General features: G+C 52.7%; 1 protein-coding gene across 1 annotated transcript in view; it reads left to right on the forward strand.

Annotated features, from left to right (window-relative positions):
* Positions 1-20,016, forward strand: part of ADCY1 (adenylate cyclase 1) — a 106,387-nt gene that overhangs the window by 16,434 nt on the left and 69,937 nt on the right. The window contains exon 2 of the mRNA XM_088018329.1: positions 4,036-4,185. Coding sequence (XP_087874455.1) covers positions 4,036-4,185 — 150 coding nt within the window. The remainder of the gene's footprint in view (positions 1-4,035; positions 4,186-20,016) is intronic.

Below are 20,016 nucleotides of genomic sequence, written 5' to 3' on the forward strand. Positions count from 1 at the left end.
GGGGTTCTGGGGCCCTGGTCAGTTGAGGCGGGAGTGGCTGCTGGGGTGAGTGGTGGGAGGAGTCAGTGCCTGTCCCATGCAGGACTGAGTAGACACCCAGCAGGAAAGGTGCAGGGGTAGGGTCCCAGGTGGAGCGGGTGGTGCCAGGTGTGTGGCACAGGCCAGAGGGGCCTGAAGGGCTGGAAGGACAGGCTGGGCACTGGGACATGAGTCTGGGCTGAAAGCCTGGGAGGCTGTGAAGGAAGGTGGGCTGGTGGGGCCAAGGAGGGCTGAGGCCAGGTGCGTGGGGCAGGTGCATGGAGGCCAGGTGCGTGGGGCAGGTGCATGGAGGCCAGGTGCGTGGGGCAGGTGCATGGAGGCCAGGAGCGCAGGGCTGCAGCATGTGCACTGGGGCCGGCCCCTCCTCAGTGCCGGTGTGTCTGTGGAGTGGATGCTGGTGGGCGCGGCGAGGACTAGTCCTTGGCCAGAGGATGGGTTTGTGCGGCCACGTGCCATGGGCTCTGGAGGTGTTGGCTGGGACAGCAGCCCAAGGAAGAGGCCAGGGGACAGGGCCTTGGTAACCGGGACCCCCTCGTGGGGGTCCGCTGGTGGAGTGCTGAGCAACCGAGGCAGGATTGAAGAGCAGGAAGGGTGAGGAGGGGCCTGGCATGCCCCTGGGCAGCATCCCAGGGCCTGACCGGGTGTCCTGAGTCAGGTGTGGGGTCAAGGAGCGGTGGGGGTGGCAGCTCATATGGCCGGGGAGCAATGAGGAGGGGCCGGGCCTGGCAGCCCTGAGACCCCCGGAGTGAGCAGCTGGAACGGGGGGTGCCAGGGGAGCTGGGTTTCCTCAGAGCAAGGCGGGGAGGAGGGGGCCTGTGAGCAGCGTCTTAGGGTGCTGACCTCCACAGGCCAGCCTCCCAGCAGAGCCTCAACCCCAGAGGCCAGAGGGGAGAGGCAGCAGGGTTGCGGCTGGCCCCCTCCCTCACTAGCCCTGAAGCTCCTGCCCCAGCCTTGCCGTGCGGCCCCGCCAGCCTGCGGCTCTCGGGGTGCTCGGTCTGGACCCCAACACGTCCTTCCCCGAGCTCGGGGCCCCCTTGGCCTGTGTCTCCTGTGGCTTGTCCCTTTGGCTGCCGGTGTGAACCGACACCTCGTCTGGACCACACCTGCCGGCAGGTGATCTGGGCACGCTTCTCTGCGTTGTCACCCTCGTCACTGATCACTGATTAGGTGGCCGGTGGTGAAACCTCTCTGCGGCCTGTTGGGCGGTGGCTGTGCCTGATCACGGGGGTGGGGTGGGTGAGGGAGGGAGGGGAGAACAGGGGGGCAGGCAGTAGGGCGCACGGAAGCCCCCTGGCTGGGGGAATGCCGAGCACCAGGCGGAGGACACCCCCGTCCCCGAGGGTCTCTGCCCCCACCTCACCCTGCCTGCTGGACACCGACTCCTTCTCCACAAGGGCAGCTTCAACAGTGTGGACGGGGCAGGCAGGCACTCAGTGATCGGCCAGTTGGGCCTCAGTTTCCCTGGGTGGGTCATCATGGCCAGAGGGAAGGGCAGGAGTGACGAGGGTGTGTGTAGAGGGGTGACCCGGTCTGCCCTCACTCTGCTGGCCGCTTCTCCCACGACCCCATGGTCTGCCCCGTGGCTCTTGGCCCACCTCTGACCCAGCCTCCCTGAGGACACCACATTCCCCATCTTCCACTCCTGGCCGGCTGAGGCCTTACTTTCTGGAAGAGCCGTGTCTCGTGGCGTCCCGGCCCCAGCGCAGGGCTGTCCGCGGTGCCGGACCCTCTGTGTGGGGACTGGGGGCTGCCGGGATGGGAGGGCGTCTCTTAGGAGGGTTGGTGCCATGTCCCGGGAGGACGTCCTGTGTCTCTCTGGTTCCCTTGCCTTCCAAACGGTACATTGAGGCCGGGCGGGGCCACGCAGAGCCAGACCGGTTACGTGTCGGCCGGGAAGAGCCGTGTGCTCTGTGCGGTGACGTGGGATTGTTTGGATGTTTGGAAAAGCGCCCACGACGGTGCTTGTGGGCATGTTAACCACGCGCAGCACGCGTTTAAATATTGCGTCGTTTCACCCGTGCCGGGCGTCCTGCCGCCTCTGACACGTGGCTTCAGCGTGCACGACTGATCCCCGGGTAGAGCAGATGGTCTGAGAGGACAGAAAACACTGCCCTGGTCACCGGGACACGGCACAGGCCCCTGGGACGGCCATGCTGAAGCCCGCCCCGTGCCTGCTGAGAGGCTGGTACAGACGCCGCAGAAGCAGGTCCTCCCAGCCCTGCACCTGCTTCAGGCGAGGAGTGCCCCGGCGAGGAGACGGCAGTGGGGTTAGAGGGTCACAGGAGGGTGGCCGACGGGCTCAGCGTGGGTATAGGACTCGGGCGGCTCCCCGGACCCTCACTGGGACGGCGGTTTTCCGGATGCGCGGTGTGGAGGGGGCGCTGTCCTGGTGGTATGTTCGCGCGTCCTTTGAGACGTGAGCTCGGCAGGCGGACGTGAGCCCGCTGTCCCCGGTGTGCCAGCGAGTTCACCTGTGTTTGGGGGGAGGACGTTTCTGTCCGAGGCCCTGGGGATTCGTGTCCCTGTCACCTTCTTGAACAGCTCTGTTGTCTGCGACCGCAGCCCCGTGTGTCCCTCCTGAGGAACATGTCACACTCACCAGTCCTCTGTGCCGCAGTCTGTCCCCAGTGCGCCCCACACCATCCTCGAGGCTGCAGCCCGCCCGCCCGGTCTGCGTCCCCGACTGCTCCCCGCCCCCAGCCTCTGGCAGCACCAGGTGCTGCAGATTCTCCGTCCACGCGGCCTTGTGGCCTGCCTTCCCTTGTCCTGCCGCTTGTCCCGGGACCGCTGCCCGCCCGCCTCCGTGTTTGTTTCATCCCACGTAATCGTGTGCAAGTCGCAGCGCCCGGTGGAGAGCGGCAGTGATCCCCAGACCCTGCAGGAAGTGCGTGCGTCCCGTCTAGCCTCTTCACAGAGACTGAGCGCAGCGGCTTTGGGCCATGCTCATACACCCGCAGCTCCTCGGGGAGGTGGGCCTGGGCCCCAGATCTGTGCCGTGGTCCTGCCAGCCGCGGGCCCAAGCGCGGTGGGACAGACCAGCAGAGGAGGCTGAGTGGGGAGGTGGGGTCTGATACTCCCCGGGTCTGCCGCGACTTGCGGTGTGGCCATCATGGGCCCCCGGGCGGTCAGGACTGGCTTCGAGTTAAGGCCGCTGGAAGCAGACATTCTGCAAGGCCCCCTTCCTGGTCTGGCAGATGCGAGCCTCTGAGTCTGGGCTGTGGCTGGCGCCCCAGGCGGGTCTTTCTCGCTGGCCCCTTCCTCGATTCCCATCCTTTGAAGGGGGTGGGAGCCCGGGGGTGTGGGCCGAGCAGGGCGCTCTGGACGCTGCGTTCCCTGGACGGTCACTCATCTTGAGTGCTCGCTTCGTGCTCACGTATGACCCGGTCCTTTCTTCCTTTTGCTTCTAATCTGCTTCCCTTCGCTGCCTGGTTCGGGAGCATCTGCTCTCTCCTGGCATCGTGTTTTCTCAGATGGTGTCCTGGGGCGGCTGTCACGCACAGCCCAACCCAGCGGCCTGAGCAGCAGAGGTTTGTCCCTCCCAGGCCTTGGAGGCTGGACCTGCGGGTCCTGGAGTGTGGGGGCCGGCTGTCCCGAGGCCTTGCCTGGGCGTAGACGCCGTCTCCTCCCCGGGTCCTCACAGGCTCGTGCCTGCATGCATGTCTGTGTCCTGGTCTCTTCGCCTTAGGAGGACGCCAGTCACACGGCCCTCCCCAGTGATCTCGTTTTAACATAATTACCTCTTGAAAGACCTTATGTCCAAATGCAGCTACACCCTGGGGTGCTGGGGGGCAGGCTTGCATGTGAATTTGGGGGACGCTGCCTGCATGCTGTTCTGCTCTATGACCGCAGGAAGTCAGCCGTGCACGGTGGGTCCGGCCAGCACCCCAGCCACCCTGGGCAGCGTGGTCGTGCCGCGGGCTGGTCGTCGGAGGGTGTAGGAGCCTCTGCCGAGCTAGCGTCCCACGCACATGGTGCTCTGTGTTCTCTCCCTTCCAGCTTGGTGCCAATGCCCTGCTCTTCCTCAGTGTGAACATGTACGGGGTGTTTGTGAGGGTCCTGGCCGAACGCTGCCAAAGGAAAGCCTTCCTGCAGGCCCGGAACTGCATCGAAGACCGGCTGAGGCTGGAGGACGAGAATGAGAAGCAGGTTGGTGTGGTGGGGCTGTCGGCTGCAGGGACGCGGGGCAGTGGGGGTATGCAGGGTGGTGGGGAGCACAGGGCGGGAAGCAGGGGGCGGGGGAAGGGGGCATGGGGTGGGGAGCACGGAGTTGGGCGGGGGGCGTGGAGGAGGGAGTGCGGGCCTAGGGTGCAGGGCAGGGAGCACAGGGTGGGGAGCAGAGAACACAGGGTGAGGATGGTTGGGGCATCAAGCCCAGGTTGGCCCCCCCCCCAGAGGGGACAGGGCAGCGGCAGTGGGGGCTCCCTAGACCTGCAGATGGAGGATCTGCCACCCTGTGTGACCCCCAGCCTCAGTTTCCCCGTTGGTGAGACAGGTGCGCCCAGATGATGCTGTAGGGCTGGGAGGAATCAGGGAGAGCTGCAGAGCTCACCCTTGGAGGGGGCTGAGCTGCTCGAAAGCACGGAGTGGGGGGTGTTTTGCTTGGGGGAACGGTGTTGGGGTGGGATTCCGCTGGAATCAGTTTCCGTGGAGCTGGGGGGCGGTGGTGGGGGGATGAGGCAGGTCCTGGCCGGCCCTGGCGCAGATGTGGTGGGCCCTGACCTGCCGGCCAGAGTGACCCACCGCGAGGCGAAGCCTCCACTGACCCTGAGGGTGTCCCTGTGACGGTGGTCGTCATGGTAACCGTGCACCAGCCCCTGGGCTGTGAAGCTGGGGCGCACCTGCCTGGCTCTGGCCACAGCTTGCTGGGGCAACGGGACCACCCACCCCAGTCTAGAGGGTGAGCTGGACAGGTTCCCACCGCTCAGAGCCACTGTTAGCCGCGTGTCCCCGGACTTGTCCCCGTCAGTGGTGTCTCCTGGTCCGCTGCTGTCCTGGGCCCACGGGATGGTCTGGGAGCTCCAGACAAGGCCCGGAATGGGCTCTGCTTTACCAAAGTGTTGGTGCCCGAGCCTTGCGTTCGTAGGGGTGGCAGATGGGATTGGTTGGTGCTCGAGAGCCCGCTGGGTTCAAACGCAGGGCGTGGAGTAGGGCTGCACGTTTAAAACACCCACACACGTGTGTTTATTTATAGACACTATAACGATACCTAGTGTTTACAGCGAAGGTAGGTTGTGGTTTAGAAGCAGATGCCGTATGTATGTTTAGATCGTGTGTGTGTATCTGTGGATGGACTCGTCTGGGGGAGTTATATATCTGTGTGTAGATGCACATGTGTGATATGTGTGCATTTGTACGCATCTGCGTGTGTGTAGACACACGTGGGTTTGCATTCATGTGGACTCTGTGCATGCCGAGGTCTCTGTACATGCGTGTGTGCATGTGTGTGTACGTCTATGGGGATCCTGTGGATGTGTGCATGTGCACGTGTGGGTGTGTGCGTGTAAGTGTGCGTGCACATAACTGTGTCTCTATGTGCATATGTGTTTACGTGTGTGTGTGTGGATGTGGATGTGAGTATAAGTGAGTGCGCATGTGTGGATATAAGTGTGTGTGTGTAAATGTGTGGATGTGTGCACGTGTGGGTGTGTGCATGTAACTGTGTGGAAGTGTGGAAGTGTGCATGCATGTGCGTGGCCGTGAGTGTCTAAGTGTGTTCATGTGCATGCGTGCACACGTGTGTATGATTGTGAGTCCTCGGGGGCTGTGCCCTGAGCATTTCTGCTGCCGGTGTCACCCCCACCAATGGAGAGGCTTTTAACTGCTTCTGAGACGCTCGAGTGTAGTGTTGTCATCCCCCCTCTGGTGCCTCCCCGATGTCCTTGAAGAAGTGACATTTGGGGCTGTTCCCGTGTCTTTCTGAACCTTCCTTTGCTTTTCCTCCTGGTTTCTGTCTCCTCTGCATTTCCTTTTCAATGTCTTTCCTTGCTCGCTGTGTGTCTATTTTCATTTCTTCTCTTACGTTGGTGGCCTTTTCCGTGGACTACGTAAGGTTCCGGCCCTAACGTGTCTCCTAAGGCTGAGTGCGCCACCCAACTGGGGGTCGGCCGTGTGCGATGCTAAGGTGGTGGCCGCCGTGTGGACCGGTTTGCGTGCACAGACTCGTGGCGCGATGTGGCCGCTGTGTGGACCACGCTGGCCCCGGGAGCCAGCGGTCACGTGCACTCCTGCTGTCACGGCGGCTGTGCGGGCCCAGCACGGCGCTCTGCGTGTGCCGTCTCATGCGGGTTCAGAGCAGCTCCGCCGGCAAGGGTGTGTTTTCTCATCCTGCAGAGGAGTGTGCCCAGACTTGCGGAGGCTCAGGGCTGGTGTTCTCACTCGGGAAATCTGCAACACGGTAAATGCCACCCAATCCCGTCAGCCCAGTGAGCGCTCCATGTCCTCAGGTTTGGTCTTTGTGTATCTTCTTTTCCCATATCGTTGTCATGTTGTCTGGATAGTTCTATTTTCTGCATTTTCCCATGGACGGGTCCGCCAGTGCTGTAACTTGAGGTAGCTGCTCCTTTTCCCTGTGTGTGCGTGTGTGTGACTCTGTGTTCTCAGCACCGACATTTAGACTCCATGTTTTAAAAACGTTACTCCTCACGAGCATCTTTGTTCCCGTAGACTGGATGCATTCTTCGGTTATGTTGTTGAGAGAGCAAATACAATGTCGTTTCTCTCCCTGGGCGTGGGGGTCTTTTCCAAATAATGCTATGCCCCGTTTTATAAGTTACCCCCGATGACGCTCGGCTCTGGGGGGGGGCCCGCCATCTGTGGGTGGGAAGGCTGAGGTGGGTGGTCAGGGTTCTGGGGCGCGGCCTCGGCGATGAGTCTGGCCCTCTTTCTCCGTCCCCCACTGTCTGTTAGGTCTGCGCCTCCTGGCCGTTCAGTAACGCAGATGGCCGCTTTTCCACGTGTTCGCGTGCTTCTCCGTGGCGTGTGCGTTTGCATCCCTCCCGGTCTGTGCTCTCACTGTGCCCGTGGGTGCGAACGAGCCGCTCACTGTGGGGAGGCCGGTGCTTCTTTAGGAGGGATCCCTGTGTCCCTAGCTCTGTTTCTCTGGCCTTGCTTTTCTTTGTGTAAAAATGCAGTTGTTCCTATTTTCAAACATAGCAGTTATTTCTCTTGGTGGTTTCATCTGGTGCTTTGGGAACAGGAGGGTGAGTGCGGACAGGTCATTTCCGTGTGTCCCTGGCTGTCCCAAGACTGGCCGAGTCAGGACCTTGACATGCACACCTTTCCTGTTGGAGCCTGTTGGTCTGTCACACGGCAACGGCTCTCTGGGCTGCCCCGTCCCCTGACCTCGGGGTCACTCCCTGCCTCCCGCCGGCCCGGCTCCTTTTAGCTCATGAAGCCCAGTCTCTGGGATGGCTCAGACGGGCTTGCTCAGACGGGCTTGGCCACCTCTTGGGGCCTCTCAAGTACCTGCAGGCACCTGGTGCCTCCCATTGTTTGGGGACTGGCTGGCAGGCCCAGGATAGCAGGAGGTGGCTGAGGCCAGCTGAGGGACACCTGACCGAACGGCCTGGTCACTGTTGGTGTGTGTTTTCATGTTTGACTCAGTTAGCAAAGAATCCAATTTAATAGCAGCTTCTAGGGCCTTTTCCAGACCCCGAGCCTGTAATAGGGCACCTGGTGATGTGTGAGAGGATATTGGTAGATGCACCCCGATTCCAGGAGGGGGTGCTGGGGCCACACCCCAATTCTGAGAAAGGGTCTGGGGGATATGCCCCAGTTCTGGGAGGGGGTCCTGATGGGATGCACCCTGATTCTGGGAGGGGTCTTGGTGGGTTGTGCCCTGATTCTGGGAGGGAGTCCTGGGGGGACGCACCCTGATTCTGGGAGGGGGTCCCGGAGGGATGTACCCTGATTCTGGGAGGGGTCTTGGTGTGTTGTGCCCTGATTCTCGGAGGGGGTCCTGGAGGGATGCACCCTGATTCTGGGAGGGGGTCCTGGGGGACGCACCCTTGACTGTGGGAGGAGGTCCCGGGGGGACGCACCCTGCTTCTGGGAGGGGGTCCCGGGGGGGACATACCCTGATTTTGGGAGGGGGGTCCCAAGGGGACATGCTTTGGTTCTGGGAGAGGATGCTGGGGTGTCTAGCTCTGGAATGACCACTGTGTGGTGGCAGGTGAGTCCACTGGCTTCTGCAGGAGGCGGCAGATGCTGGGAGGGGGTGGGTTTAGGAATGGGGTCCTGGGTGATGTGAGCTGGGGGAAGAGCGTAAGCAGAGAAGCCGAGGCCCGGGTGCGTGGTGCGTGGTGGCCTTCGAGGCGGGTCCTTCATTTGTTGTGGCCTCAGCTGGAGGATATGGGAGATGAGGGAGGGGGGCAGGCACGCGGTCGCATGCGGGGGCTCCGACGGGTACGGGCAGGAAGGAGAAGGGGTCAGGCAGAGGTAAGAACTTGGAGGCAGGGGTGGGGGCCATGAGTGTGCACCCAGCAGGGCCGAGGTGGGAAGCTTCCTAGAGCAGGAGACGTTGTGTGTCAGAGTGCAAACCAGGTGCTTCAGCCTCCCCAGGGCTGTGCCCGAAGGACAGGCCTGGCTTGGGTGACACCTGCCAGCAGGCTTGAGGGCGGGGCGAGCAGGAGGGGAGAGCAGGGCCGCCCTGAGATGCAAACCCCCAGGGTTAGAACCCTGCCTGTCCCAGCGGCAGGACAGGACACCTTGGGAGGCACGGCTCTGCTCCGGAATCTGGGGCTGCCGGGCTCTTGCCCACTGTTTGCAGATCTGATGCCAACACCTCCTTGCTCCACGTTGGTCAGTGCCGTTTCGGTGCGGGTTGCAGGGTGTTCGGTGCCCTAGATGCCCCCAGGGGGGAGCTGCTAATTGCTCTCCTCCCCCCATGTCATTTAGAATGGACAGCCTTCTGTTTGCGGAGACAAATCTAGAAGAAAGTACAGCAGTTCTGCCCGCAGAACCTGAGTGTGTGTTCATCTCCTGCCCTGCTGGTGGAGCCACGGGGTCTGGGAGACAGTGGGCAGGGCTGTCTGCTGCATTGGATGCCTACTCTACTTCTAGAAGCTTCTCTGCCGTACGTTGGAGAAGCTCCCCGAGTTGTCAGTGTCCCTGAGACTGACTCCTTTGGGAGGGACTTGGGTGTGTGGAGACCACCCCTCCCACCAAATCAGCACCAACACTGGCTGCTATGGTCCTTGTGCAGGGTCGCGGCCGAGTGCAAGGAGGTGCGTGATCCAGAATGTTCTTCCTGCCTGAGTTCATACCCCGATTTCAGGCTTCTGCGTTGTAGTGCAGCCTGTAAGGACTTTATTCCATTTTGTAAATCTGGGGCTGGCTCAGGGAATTTCTGAGTCAGGAGGAAAACGAGGTGAGTGACAGAGCAGCTGGTGGCAGAGCGGGCATAGTGGAGGCTGAAGCCCAGGACCCCCCAGACCAGCCACGCCCCCCCCCCAGCCCCGCACGTCCTGAGACACGCTAGGCTCGGCAGAGGGTTTGGCCTTACAGATCCCCGAGATCAAATCCTCCAAAAGGACTGGGAGGGTCTTTTAGCAGGGGTCTTTCCCTTTCAGAACAAAAATGTCCAACATTGAGTCTTTGGAATACGAAAGTCTTAGAGCGACTGATCGGGAAAAAAGAACAGGCCACACAGAGGTCTCAGGGGTGGGAAACGTGGCTGCAAACAGAGCTGGGCTAAAAATAGGTACGAGGGAAACACTCCGGATGCGCTGATACCAGAAGACTTGGGCACTTAGACGAGATGTGCGAATTCCCACAAGGTGTCCACTCCTGAAACTGATTCAAGAAGAAAACGAAGAATTTGGCAACCCCATGACTGCTAACTTGTAGACTTGGTGCTAATAGTCATCTCCAGGTCGGGGGGTTCACCCGTGAGCCATGTGGGTGTCCAGGGAAGGCGCCATTCCCGCCCCACCTGTCCCAGGGATGCACACGCAGGGTAACCCTCCAGAGTCGCTGACACGCAGGTTGCACACACACGGGGAGCGGCCCCTGCCCCCAGTGCTGTGTTTGTGAGTGCGGTCACCCTGAGGCCCTTTGCCTCCTGGTGCCGAGTGGGGCGTGGGTTTTGTCTGGACCCCTTGGCACGTCGATGTGCAGTGTATGGGGCTCTGCAGGGGCTGGCACGACCCCCTGTGTTGTCATCCCCACGACTGCCCGGACTCCGTGGAAGCAGAGCTGAGGCCATGGTGCTCAGCCCTGTGCCCCTGCAGCGCCCCTGGCTCAGGCCGGCACCAGGCCTTCTGACTTAGGTCGTGGGGCAGGGGCAGGCTGGGACACCCTCCGTCCCTCCTCCTGCACGAGCCAGCTCTGGAAAGCAGGGCCTGCCCAGCATTCATTTGGCTGAGCAGGCAGGGTGCTCGTGGTGGGTGGTCCCATGGGAGCAGGGGGACCATCCCTCCTTCCCACTGACGCTTCATTTCTACCTGCACACGAGGCAGGTGCATCCCACTGAGTTCTTAAAGCCCCTTGCATGGCCTTTTCTCAGTGCTCATGTGCAGAGAGAGATGTTGCATTCTCTTCTTAGCAGGACACTGGTCCTGTCAGATTAGGATGCCAGCCTTTGGCCTCATTAAGCCTTAATTACCTCCTGAAAGCCCTTTCTGCAAATACAGTCACATGGCAGATTAGGACTTCATCCCAGGAATTTTGGGGGGACACACTTCAGTCCATGGCACCTGCCAAGTTCACGCAGAAGCCAGGTGCATGGTTTGAAGGTGAGGAGAGGCGGGCTGGCTGGGTCACAGTTGAGAGGCCTTGTGGTGCCCAGGGCTAGGTGAGCCCCCGGCCTTGGGGCTCCCTCCATGGCCTCTTTCCTGGGTGCCACGTGAACTAGAACTGGTGCAGCTGGAGGTGGAGAAGCAGGCCCGGGCCGATGGAGGAGGGGTCCTTGGCCAGGAGTGGAATCACGGGTCACGTGGTGACTGCTGAGCATTTCGAACGTGGCTTTACTGTTCTCCGTTCCCACCAGCAGTGTATGAGGGTCTTCTCCACACCCAATTCATTGTTTTCTCTTCGTGGAGTCTTTAGTTTGCGCTAATGACAGATGCACACGTGGTTGTGAGCAACAACACAGAGGCACCCCATGTCCCCTTCACCGCGCTTCCCCAACAGCAGGAGACTGAGCAGGTGCGGCCAAGACACAGAACATGCCGGGGCCCCTACCTCTCCTCCCCACTTCCCTACTGGAGCTGGCAACTGCCGGTCTGTTGTCTGTGTCTATAAGTGTGTCATCTCTGGAACGTACTGTGCATGGAGCCCTACAGTGTGTAGACTTTCGGGGCTGGCATTTTCCACTGTCCACTGGAGATCCATCCAGGTTCTTGCTGTGTAAGCGGCTCACCCCCTTTCCTTGTCAGTTGTGTTCCGTGGTGTGGAGGGACCACCACTGGCCTGACCGCTCACCTGTTGGAGGACATCTTGGTGGTTTTCAGTTTGGGGCGATGACGAAGAAAGTTGCTGTGACCATTCCCGTGGTTTTTTGTGTGAACGTGTCTTCACTGCTCTGGCATGAATGTCTGGGAGTACAGTTGCTGGGTCATGTGGTAGTTGTGTCTTTAGTTTACTGAGAAATCGTGAGGCTGCTTTCTAGAGTGTTTGGATCATTTTTCACTCCCAACAAAAACCCGTTTCTCTGCACCCTCACCAGCGGGTGCTGGTGTCATTGTTGGCTGTTGTAACACTTCTGATAGGTGTGTACTGATGTATCAGCGTGCCTTGAATTTGCATTTCCCTAGTGGCTGTGATGTTGAACATCTTTTCATGTGGTTATTTGCCATCTCTGTGTCCTCTTTGGAGAAATGTCTGTTGATGTCTTTTGCCCATTTTCTGACTGATCGATCTATGTATTGTCTATCTGTCTATGATCTATCTATCTATCTATCATATCAATCATCTGTTTTTCTGTCATCATCATCATCATCATCTAGCTTTTATTCTTGAGCTGTGAAAGTTCTTTATATATTATAGATACTAGTTCTTTGGGAGGTATGTGGTTTGCAAACATTTCCTCCCAGTCTGTAGCTTGTTTTTTCATCCTCTTAATGAGGTCTTTTGCAGAACAAATGGTTTTGATTTTGATGAAGTTGGGTTTGTCAACTTGCCCTTTTATGAATTGTGCTTTTGGTGTCAAGTCTAAAACTCTTTGTCTGGCCCTAGATCCCAAAGATTTCTCTTATGTGTTTTCTAAAAGTTTTAAAGTTTTATATTTTACATTGAAATATATGATGCATTTGAGTTAATATTTGCATTGTGTGAAGTTTAGATCCAGGCTCATTTTTTTTTTTTTTTTGCCTGCGGTTGTCTAGTTGCTCCAACACCGTCTGTTGAAAATGCTATATGTCCTCCATTGCTAGTTTTATTGAGACATAATTGACATATAACATCATATAAGTTTAAAGCGTACCACATAATGATTTGGTATATGTATATGTTGTCAGGTGATCACCACAGATAGTTTAGCTGCATCCTTCACTTCACATAGTTATACTTTTTTTTTTTCTCTTGATGGGAACATTTAAGATCTACTCTGAGCAACTTTCAAGTATTCAGTATGGTTAGCTGCAATCATCATGCTGTACATCACATTCCCCAGAACTTATTTATTTTATGATTGGAAATTTGTATCTTTTGACCCCGTCCTGCCCCGTGCCCGCTTTGCCCCCCCACCCCCTGACCTCTGGCAACCATCAGTCTGTTCTTTGTATCTGTGAGTTCAGTTTTTAAAGATTCCACATGTAAGTGAGACTCTACGGCGTTTGTCTTTCTCTGTCTGACTTATTTCACTTAGTGTAATACCCTGTAGGTCCATCTGTATTGTCATAAATGGCCGGATTTCCTTCTTTTTTATGACTGAATAATATTCCGTTGTATATATGTACCATACTTTATGTGTTCATCCATCAAGGCACACTTAGCTTGTTTCCGTGCCTGGGCTGTTGTGAGTAATGCTGGACTGTAGGGTAGTCCTGTATACCGCCTCCACTGAATAGCTTTTGTACCTTTGTCAAAAATCAGTTGGGCGCATTCGTGTGAGTCTGTTTCCAAGGACTGTGTTCTGTCCCTTTGCTCTGTGTGTTTATCCTTCCACACAGTCTTGGTAATTGCGGCTATATAATAAATCTCAAAATCAAGTAGAGTGATTCCTCCCACATTGTTGTTCTGTTTTAAAATGATTTCAGTTATTATTGTTTCTTTGCTCTTCTATATAAGTTTTAGAATAATCTGGCCTCTGTCTACTAAAATCTTTGCAGGGATTTTGATAGGATTTGTGATAAGCCTCTTCTGTCAATTTGGGGAGTATTGACATCTTTACTATTCTGAGTCTCCCAGTCCATGAACATGGCATGTCTCCCCATTTATTTAGATCTTCTTCAAGTTCTTTAACCAGTGTTTTGTAGTTTTCAGCATGCAAGTCCTATATATGTTTTGATATATTTACCCCTATCGATTCCATTTTTTGAGTGATTGCAAATGATAAATTGTATTTTTGATATCATTGTCCATGTGGTCATTCTCAGTATATAGAAATGCAACTGATTTTTGTATGTTGATCTTGTATCCTGCAACCTTCTGAGCTTTTGTCTCTGTTTTTGTTTTTTTCATATTGTTTTGTTTTCACATGGTTTTTCAGTCCTTCATAATTCTTATGTGGACCATCATGTTATCTGCAAGTATTTACAGGATTATTTCCTTTTTTCCAGTACGTATGCCTTTTATTTCCCTTTTTTACCTTATTTCACTGACTGTACTTTCCAGTGTTATATGTTGAATAACAGTGGGAAAAGGAGATATCCTTGGCTTGCTACTGGTAAAAGTGTTCAGTTATTTCACCATTAAGTGTGATATTAGTTGTAGGTTTTTTCTGGATGTATTTTTATCAAGATGAGGAAGTTACCCTCTCTTCGTATTTTTCTGAGAGTTTCATCAGGAATTGATGTTGAATTTTTGTCAAGTTCTTTTTCTGAATCAATGGTTATGTGATTAAAAAATAACTTTTAAAGTATATGTTATAGTTGCAATGTCATTACAGTGTGCAACAATGTACAGTGTTACATTAGTTTCAGGTGTAGAACATAGTGATTTGACAAGTTTATAGTTTATAAACTATACTATAATTTATGGTATATGCTGTGCTCACCCCAAGTGGAGATAGGTGGTTTTTATTCTTTATCCTGTTGATATGGTATATAACATTGACTGATATTTCAATATTGAACTAGCATTGTGTCCCTTGATTAAACTTGGGTCAGGTGTTATTATGTATTGCTGATATGCTAATATCGTGTTAAGGATTTTTACATCTGTGTTCTCCAGAGACATTGGTCTGTAATTTTCTTTTTATTTTGATCCGATTTGGTGTCAGATAATATTAACTTTATATAATGAATTGGGATGTGTTTGCTTGGTGTAAGGTGATATCTCATTGTGGTTTTGGCCTATCTGTGTGTCTTTTTAGAATATTTATTCAGAATCTCTGCCCATTTTTAATTGCATTATTTGGCTTTTTTGATGTGGAGTTGTGTAAGTTCTTTATATATTTTGGATATTAACCCCTTATTGAAGCTATCATTTGCAAATATCTTCTTCCATCCAGTAGGTTTCATTTCATTTTCATTTTGTTAATTACTTCCTTTGCTGTGTAAAACTTTTTATTTGGTGTAGCCCCAATAATTTATTTTTGTTTTTGTTTCCCCTGCATGAGGAGACATATCCAGAAAAATCTTCCTAAGGCTGATATTTTCTGGAAGATTTTAGGTAGAATTGCTGTTAATTCTTCTTTAAGCGGTTGGTAGACATATTTAGTAAAACCATCTGGATCTAGAGATTTCTTTTATATGAGTTCTTAAATTAAGAATTCAGTTTATGTGATAGATTACAGAGCTATTCAAATATTTTATTCATAGTATTTATTTCTTATTGGGTGAGTTGAAGTGGTTTGTGCTTTTTGAGAAGTTTGTCCATTTCTTTGAAATTGTCAAATTTATGTGTGAAGAGTTGCTACTATTCCCTTTATCCTTTTGGTGTCTGCAGGGTCTGTAGTGATATATTTCCTGATTTTGTTTATTTGTGTCATGTCTGTCTCTCTCTCTTTCTCTCTCACTGGTTTTTCTAGAGGTTTATATATTTTATTGATATATTTAAAGATCACATTTTTGTTTCATTGATTTTCTGGGTTTTTTTTCCTGTTTTCAGTTTCATTGATTTCTTCTTGTGTTTACTATGCTGTTCCTTCCTCTAATTTTGGTTTATCTTGCTCTTCTTTTCCTAGTTTCTTTAGAAGGAAGCTTAGATTATTTATTTGAGAATTTTCTCTTTTTTAATGCAAGCCTATCGTCTCATAAATTTCCCTTTCAGAGCTGCATGCCACAAATACTGATGTGTTGTATTTTCACTTTCATTCAGTTCTGTGTATTTTTAAAATTTTCCTTTGGGATATCCTTTCAACTCCCAGATTGCTTAGAATTATTTTGCCTAATTTCTCAATATTTGGGGGTTTTTCTGTTGTTTTCTGCTATTGATTTCTAGTTGGAGTCCATGATTTTCCATAAACTATTGTTTGATTTCCTTTCAATATGCTGAAGTTTGTGTCATGATCCAGGCAGGATATGGCTTGTCTTGGTGGGTGTTCTGTGGGTGCTTGAAAAGAATGTGTATTCTGCACTTCTTGGGTGAGGTGTTTTATAACTGTTGATTACATACTGTTGGCTGATGGTCTTCTCGAGTGCTTCTGTATCAGTGCTGGGCTTTGTCCAGCTTTTCTATCACCTATTGATATATGGGGGTATTGAAGTCTTCAGCTAACATTGTGGATTTGTCTCTTTCTTCTTTTGGTCCTATCAGGTTTTGGTTTATGTATTTCGAAGCTATGTTGTTTGGTGCATGCATATTTAGGATTGCTGTGTCTAGGTGGATTGACTTTTATCATATGTAATGTCCCTTTCTGACTTACAGTATTTTTCCTTAAAGTCTAGTTTATCTGATAATAAAATAGACACTCCTGTTTTCTTTTGATCAGTGTTTGCATGGTGTATTTTTTCCATCCTTTTATGTTCCGCCTATTTTATATGTGAGTTTCTTGGCAACTCCATATAGCTGGGTCATGCTTTCTTAATTCAGTCTGCCAATGTCTGTCTTTTGTATGTTTAGAACACTTATTTTTCATGTAATGAAATGTTTCATTTTATGTTTTGTCTTCTGTTTTCTTCCCTCTGTTTCTTTTCCCTGCCTTTCTGTGTTTACTTGAACTTTTTTTTAGAATTCAGTTTTGATTTATTATTATGCCCTTGAGTGCCTATTTTTCTCAGTGCCACAGGAAGTTTTACACTCTATGCACATAACATCACTTTCTACTGTTGTTGACATCTTACCAGATAGAGTGAAGTGCAGAAACCCCACCTCCATGTCCTTCAACCTCATCTGTGACAAAACTGTCTTAAATCTTTCTTCTGCATACATTTAGAACCACACCATGTGATGCTGTAAATTTTGCTTCAACCAGCACATAAAGGAGAAGGGAAATATATTGTACTCATGTGTAATTTTGCTCGTACCATGTTATTTCTTCCTTCCTGATACCCAGAGATTCTTCCTTTTCTCCTTTTCTTTCTGGTTGAAGGACTTCCTTCAGCCATTCTTTTGGGGCAGGTCTGCTGGTGACAAATCCTCATACTTTCCCCTTGCCTGAGGACGTCTTGATTTCTTTCATTCCTGAAGGGTTCTGCGTGGACAGTTCTTTTCTCTCAGCACTCAAAAAACGTGCCACCTTCTCACGGCCTCCACGATTTCTGATGAGAAATCTGCTCTAATTCAAACTGTCTTTCCTCTGTGGGAGAGGCATTGTTACTCTCTCATTGCTGTGAAGGCTTGTCTGTTGTCTTTAGTTTTCTGACATTTGACTATGTTGTGTCCTGGTGTGGATTTCTTTGGTTTGTCTGCATCGGGGTCTTCCCAGTTTCCCAAGTGTGGAGGTTTACGTCTTTTGTTAAATTTGGGGACTTTTCATCCGTTTTTTCTCTGAATATTTTTTACAGCCATTTTCTTTCTTATCTTTGGTGATTCCATTGACATGAATGTTGGATCTTCTATTACAATCCCAGGGGTTGCTGTGTTTTGGGGATTTTTTCCCCTAGTCTGTTTGCTCCGTTTTTTTAGTTTGGGCAATTTCGTTCTGCCTGCAAGGTCACTAGGCTTTCCTCTGTTCTCTACCACCTGTTGACCTTTTTATTTCATTATTTTTTTTCAGTTCTAAAATTTCCATTTGATTCTTTTTTGTATCTTCTATCTCTTTGCTGGAATTTCTTTTTCTTTTTTTCAAGTGTGTTTGTGGCTGCTCATTGAATTATTCTTACAAGAGCTGCTTTAAAATCTTGTTAGTTATTCTGATTATTCTGTTCATCTTGGTGTTGTTGTCTATTGATTGTCTTTATTCATTTGTTGAGACTGTTCTGGTTCTGAGATGCTGAGTGGTTTTCGATGGGAACCTGGACATTTGGAGTATTGTGTGTGAGACTCTGGGTCTTGTCTGGACCTTGTGTTTTGGCTGGTTTTCTGTGACTTCACTCGGCAGGGAAAGGGGCCACCACCTTGACACTTCCAGGTGCGATGGAAAGTCTGGGCTCCACACTGGGCCTCTGTTGGGGCTCATGGTGGTTCCACCTTACTGCCACACTGGAGAGGGGGTCTGGCTCCTGCCTGGGAGGGAAGAGCAGGAGAGCCCTTGGTCTTCCCTGACTCTGAGCAGCAGGGAAAAGGCCAGGTTGCTGGTGCCCTTGTGCACTTGGTGTCTCCTCACAGCGGGGGGAGTGTGGACATGTGCAGGAGTTTCGGTTGTTTGCCTGGAGTAGGGCCGCTGTTGTCTACAGTTTTCCTCTCATGAGGCTGCCCCTCTCCTGGTCCTTTGGCCAGAGAGAGCTGGGTTTGGGGGGAACGTACTGTGATGCCTGCTGGTGTTTCTGGATGTTTCTGGGCTGTCCTGTCTCCAGCAGTCAGTCTGGGGGATGAGGTGAACAGAATGCCTAGGGCCTCACCTCTGGGCTGCTCCCCAGTCCCCACAACTGTGCCTCCTTCCTTCTGTCTTTCAGAGTCTTCTCATGACTTTCACATATAACGCCCAGGGCTTGAGTACACGTAGCGGGAGAAGGGGGACAAAGTCTCCTGGAAGCAGAGTCCTCACAACTATAACTTAAATATCGAATGATTTTTAGGAATACTACATTTATTTGAAGTCACGTTTTGATAGTCAAGAGCAATATAGTAAGGTTCATAAGACGCTGGGATGCTTTGTATGATCCATGGATACTTTGTAGGATCCATCTTCATAAATCTGACCTTTTGATTTCTGGCTTTGTATTTTATTTTGCCGGTTAGAACGCATCAGTGTTGTGTGCTCCTGATGCAGTGTTCACAGTGTTTAGTCCTGCTTCGGGCTTTAGGGCTAGGTTTGAGATTGGATGTGGATTTCAGGTAATATCTTTATGATGTCAGAGAACGACTTTGTCCTAGGTTTTGCTGTTTTTAATCGGGGATGGGTGCTTGATCTTGCCAGATGGTGCTTTGCTCCCTATGGGAAAGTGGCGTGCTTTTACTCTTGGTTATGTGTCGGCTTTAGGTACTATCGCTAATCTCGTGGGTGGAGCTGATGCTGAGCCTTTGGTCAGAAGGACAGCCTGCCCTTAGGAATTTCATATGACAACAGCTTATGCACAATGAGGGTGCTCTTTCCCCCTCATATATGGGTTCCAGGGAGGCCCTTTATGGTTGATGTGGCAGAACTGATCCATGCCACGCTGACAACCCAGTCTCCATCTGTTAATTGGTCTGCCATTGTTAGTGCGTGGCCCTTGTCCTCATGAATCAAGATGGTAGGTAGAGAACCAGACATCATTACTGTATCCCCAGCAACAGAGGGAGACAAGGAAGAACAGGCTGTCTTTAAGGAACGTTCCAGTAGCTCCCATGTGACCTTTCAAGCCCTAGCTCGTGGGCCACCTCTAGTTGCGAGGAGAGGCTGGACCACGAAGTGTTTAGTTTAGGTCACCAAGCCCCAGACAAGAGTGAGGGGCTAGATGGTCATGCTAGAGGTGGAGAAGGGGTCCGGGGACAGTGGCCAGCTCTGCCTTTGCCTCTCTCCCAGCACCTGCGGGCACCACCCAGCATTCCCAGCACATTGCCCTCCTGTCCCCTCTGCCTTTTCAGGTCCTCCTTCCCTCCTGGTGCAGCCCTTGGTCTGCGGCTGACTCAGTTTCCCTATCCTAACTCCAGATCCTGCAGGGCAGCTGAGGCGATAGAGAGACCAGGTCCCAGAGGTGTGCCAAAGCCTGGGTCCTCAGAGAGAGAGTGGTTCCAGGGCATTAGGAGAATACTGATGGGGAGGAGAGTGTGATGAACATGCGGGGAAGCAGCCTCCCTTGTTTGATCTGATGTTGCGTTTTTATAGTGCTGCTGAGGGATTTAAGAGCCGTGCCCTGAGCAGTGGGCCTCGGAGGTGTGGCAGGCATGACGGGGAGTGGGCCCTGCAGTACAGTGACCCCTTCTCTGAGCACCTGCTGAGGAAGCTGTGCGCCTGTCTCCCTGTCTGATGTGATGGAATTCAAATAGGGCTGAACTGACCCAAAAAGGCAGAGCTGAGATGCAAGGCCAGGCAGCCATCCTTTTCTCCAGGGACCCTCTGTGCAGGGCACTCGGGGGTAGGTGTCACTCCCCGAGCCCCTAAACGGGGCTTGGTGGCCCAGGGTGTGGGGCCCCATGACATTGGGTCTTCCCCTGGAGAGAGAGTGAAGCTGTGTGTTTTTCGGGCCCTTCGTGGGCGGCCTTCTGTAGTGTCCAGCTGCATCTGTGTCCCCACCTTGTGCCTCACGGCATTTCCAGAAGCTTCCGGGTGTGTTCACGTTGCTGATGCTGCTGTTGGCCTGTCCATGTGGCGGCCCGAGCAAGCCCTGCCCCAGCTCTCTCCCCGTCCGG

Source organism: Eumetopias jubatus, unplaced genomic scaffold, assembly GCF_037043125.1.
Source record: "Eumetopias jubatus isolate StellerSeaLion01/CBP00866 unplaced genomic scaffold, mEumJub1_p1.0 scaffold_14, whole genome shotgun sequence".
Classification (NCBI taxonomy): domain Eukaryota; kingdom Metazoa; phylum Chordata; class Mammalia; order Carnivora; family Otariidae; genus Eumetopias; species Eumetopias jubatus.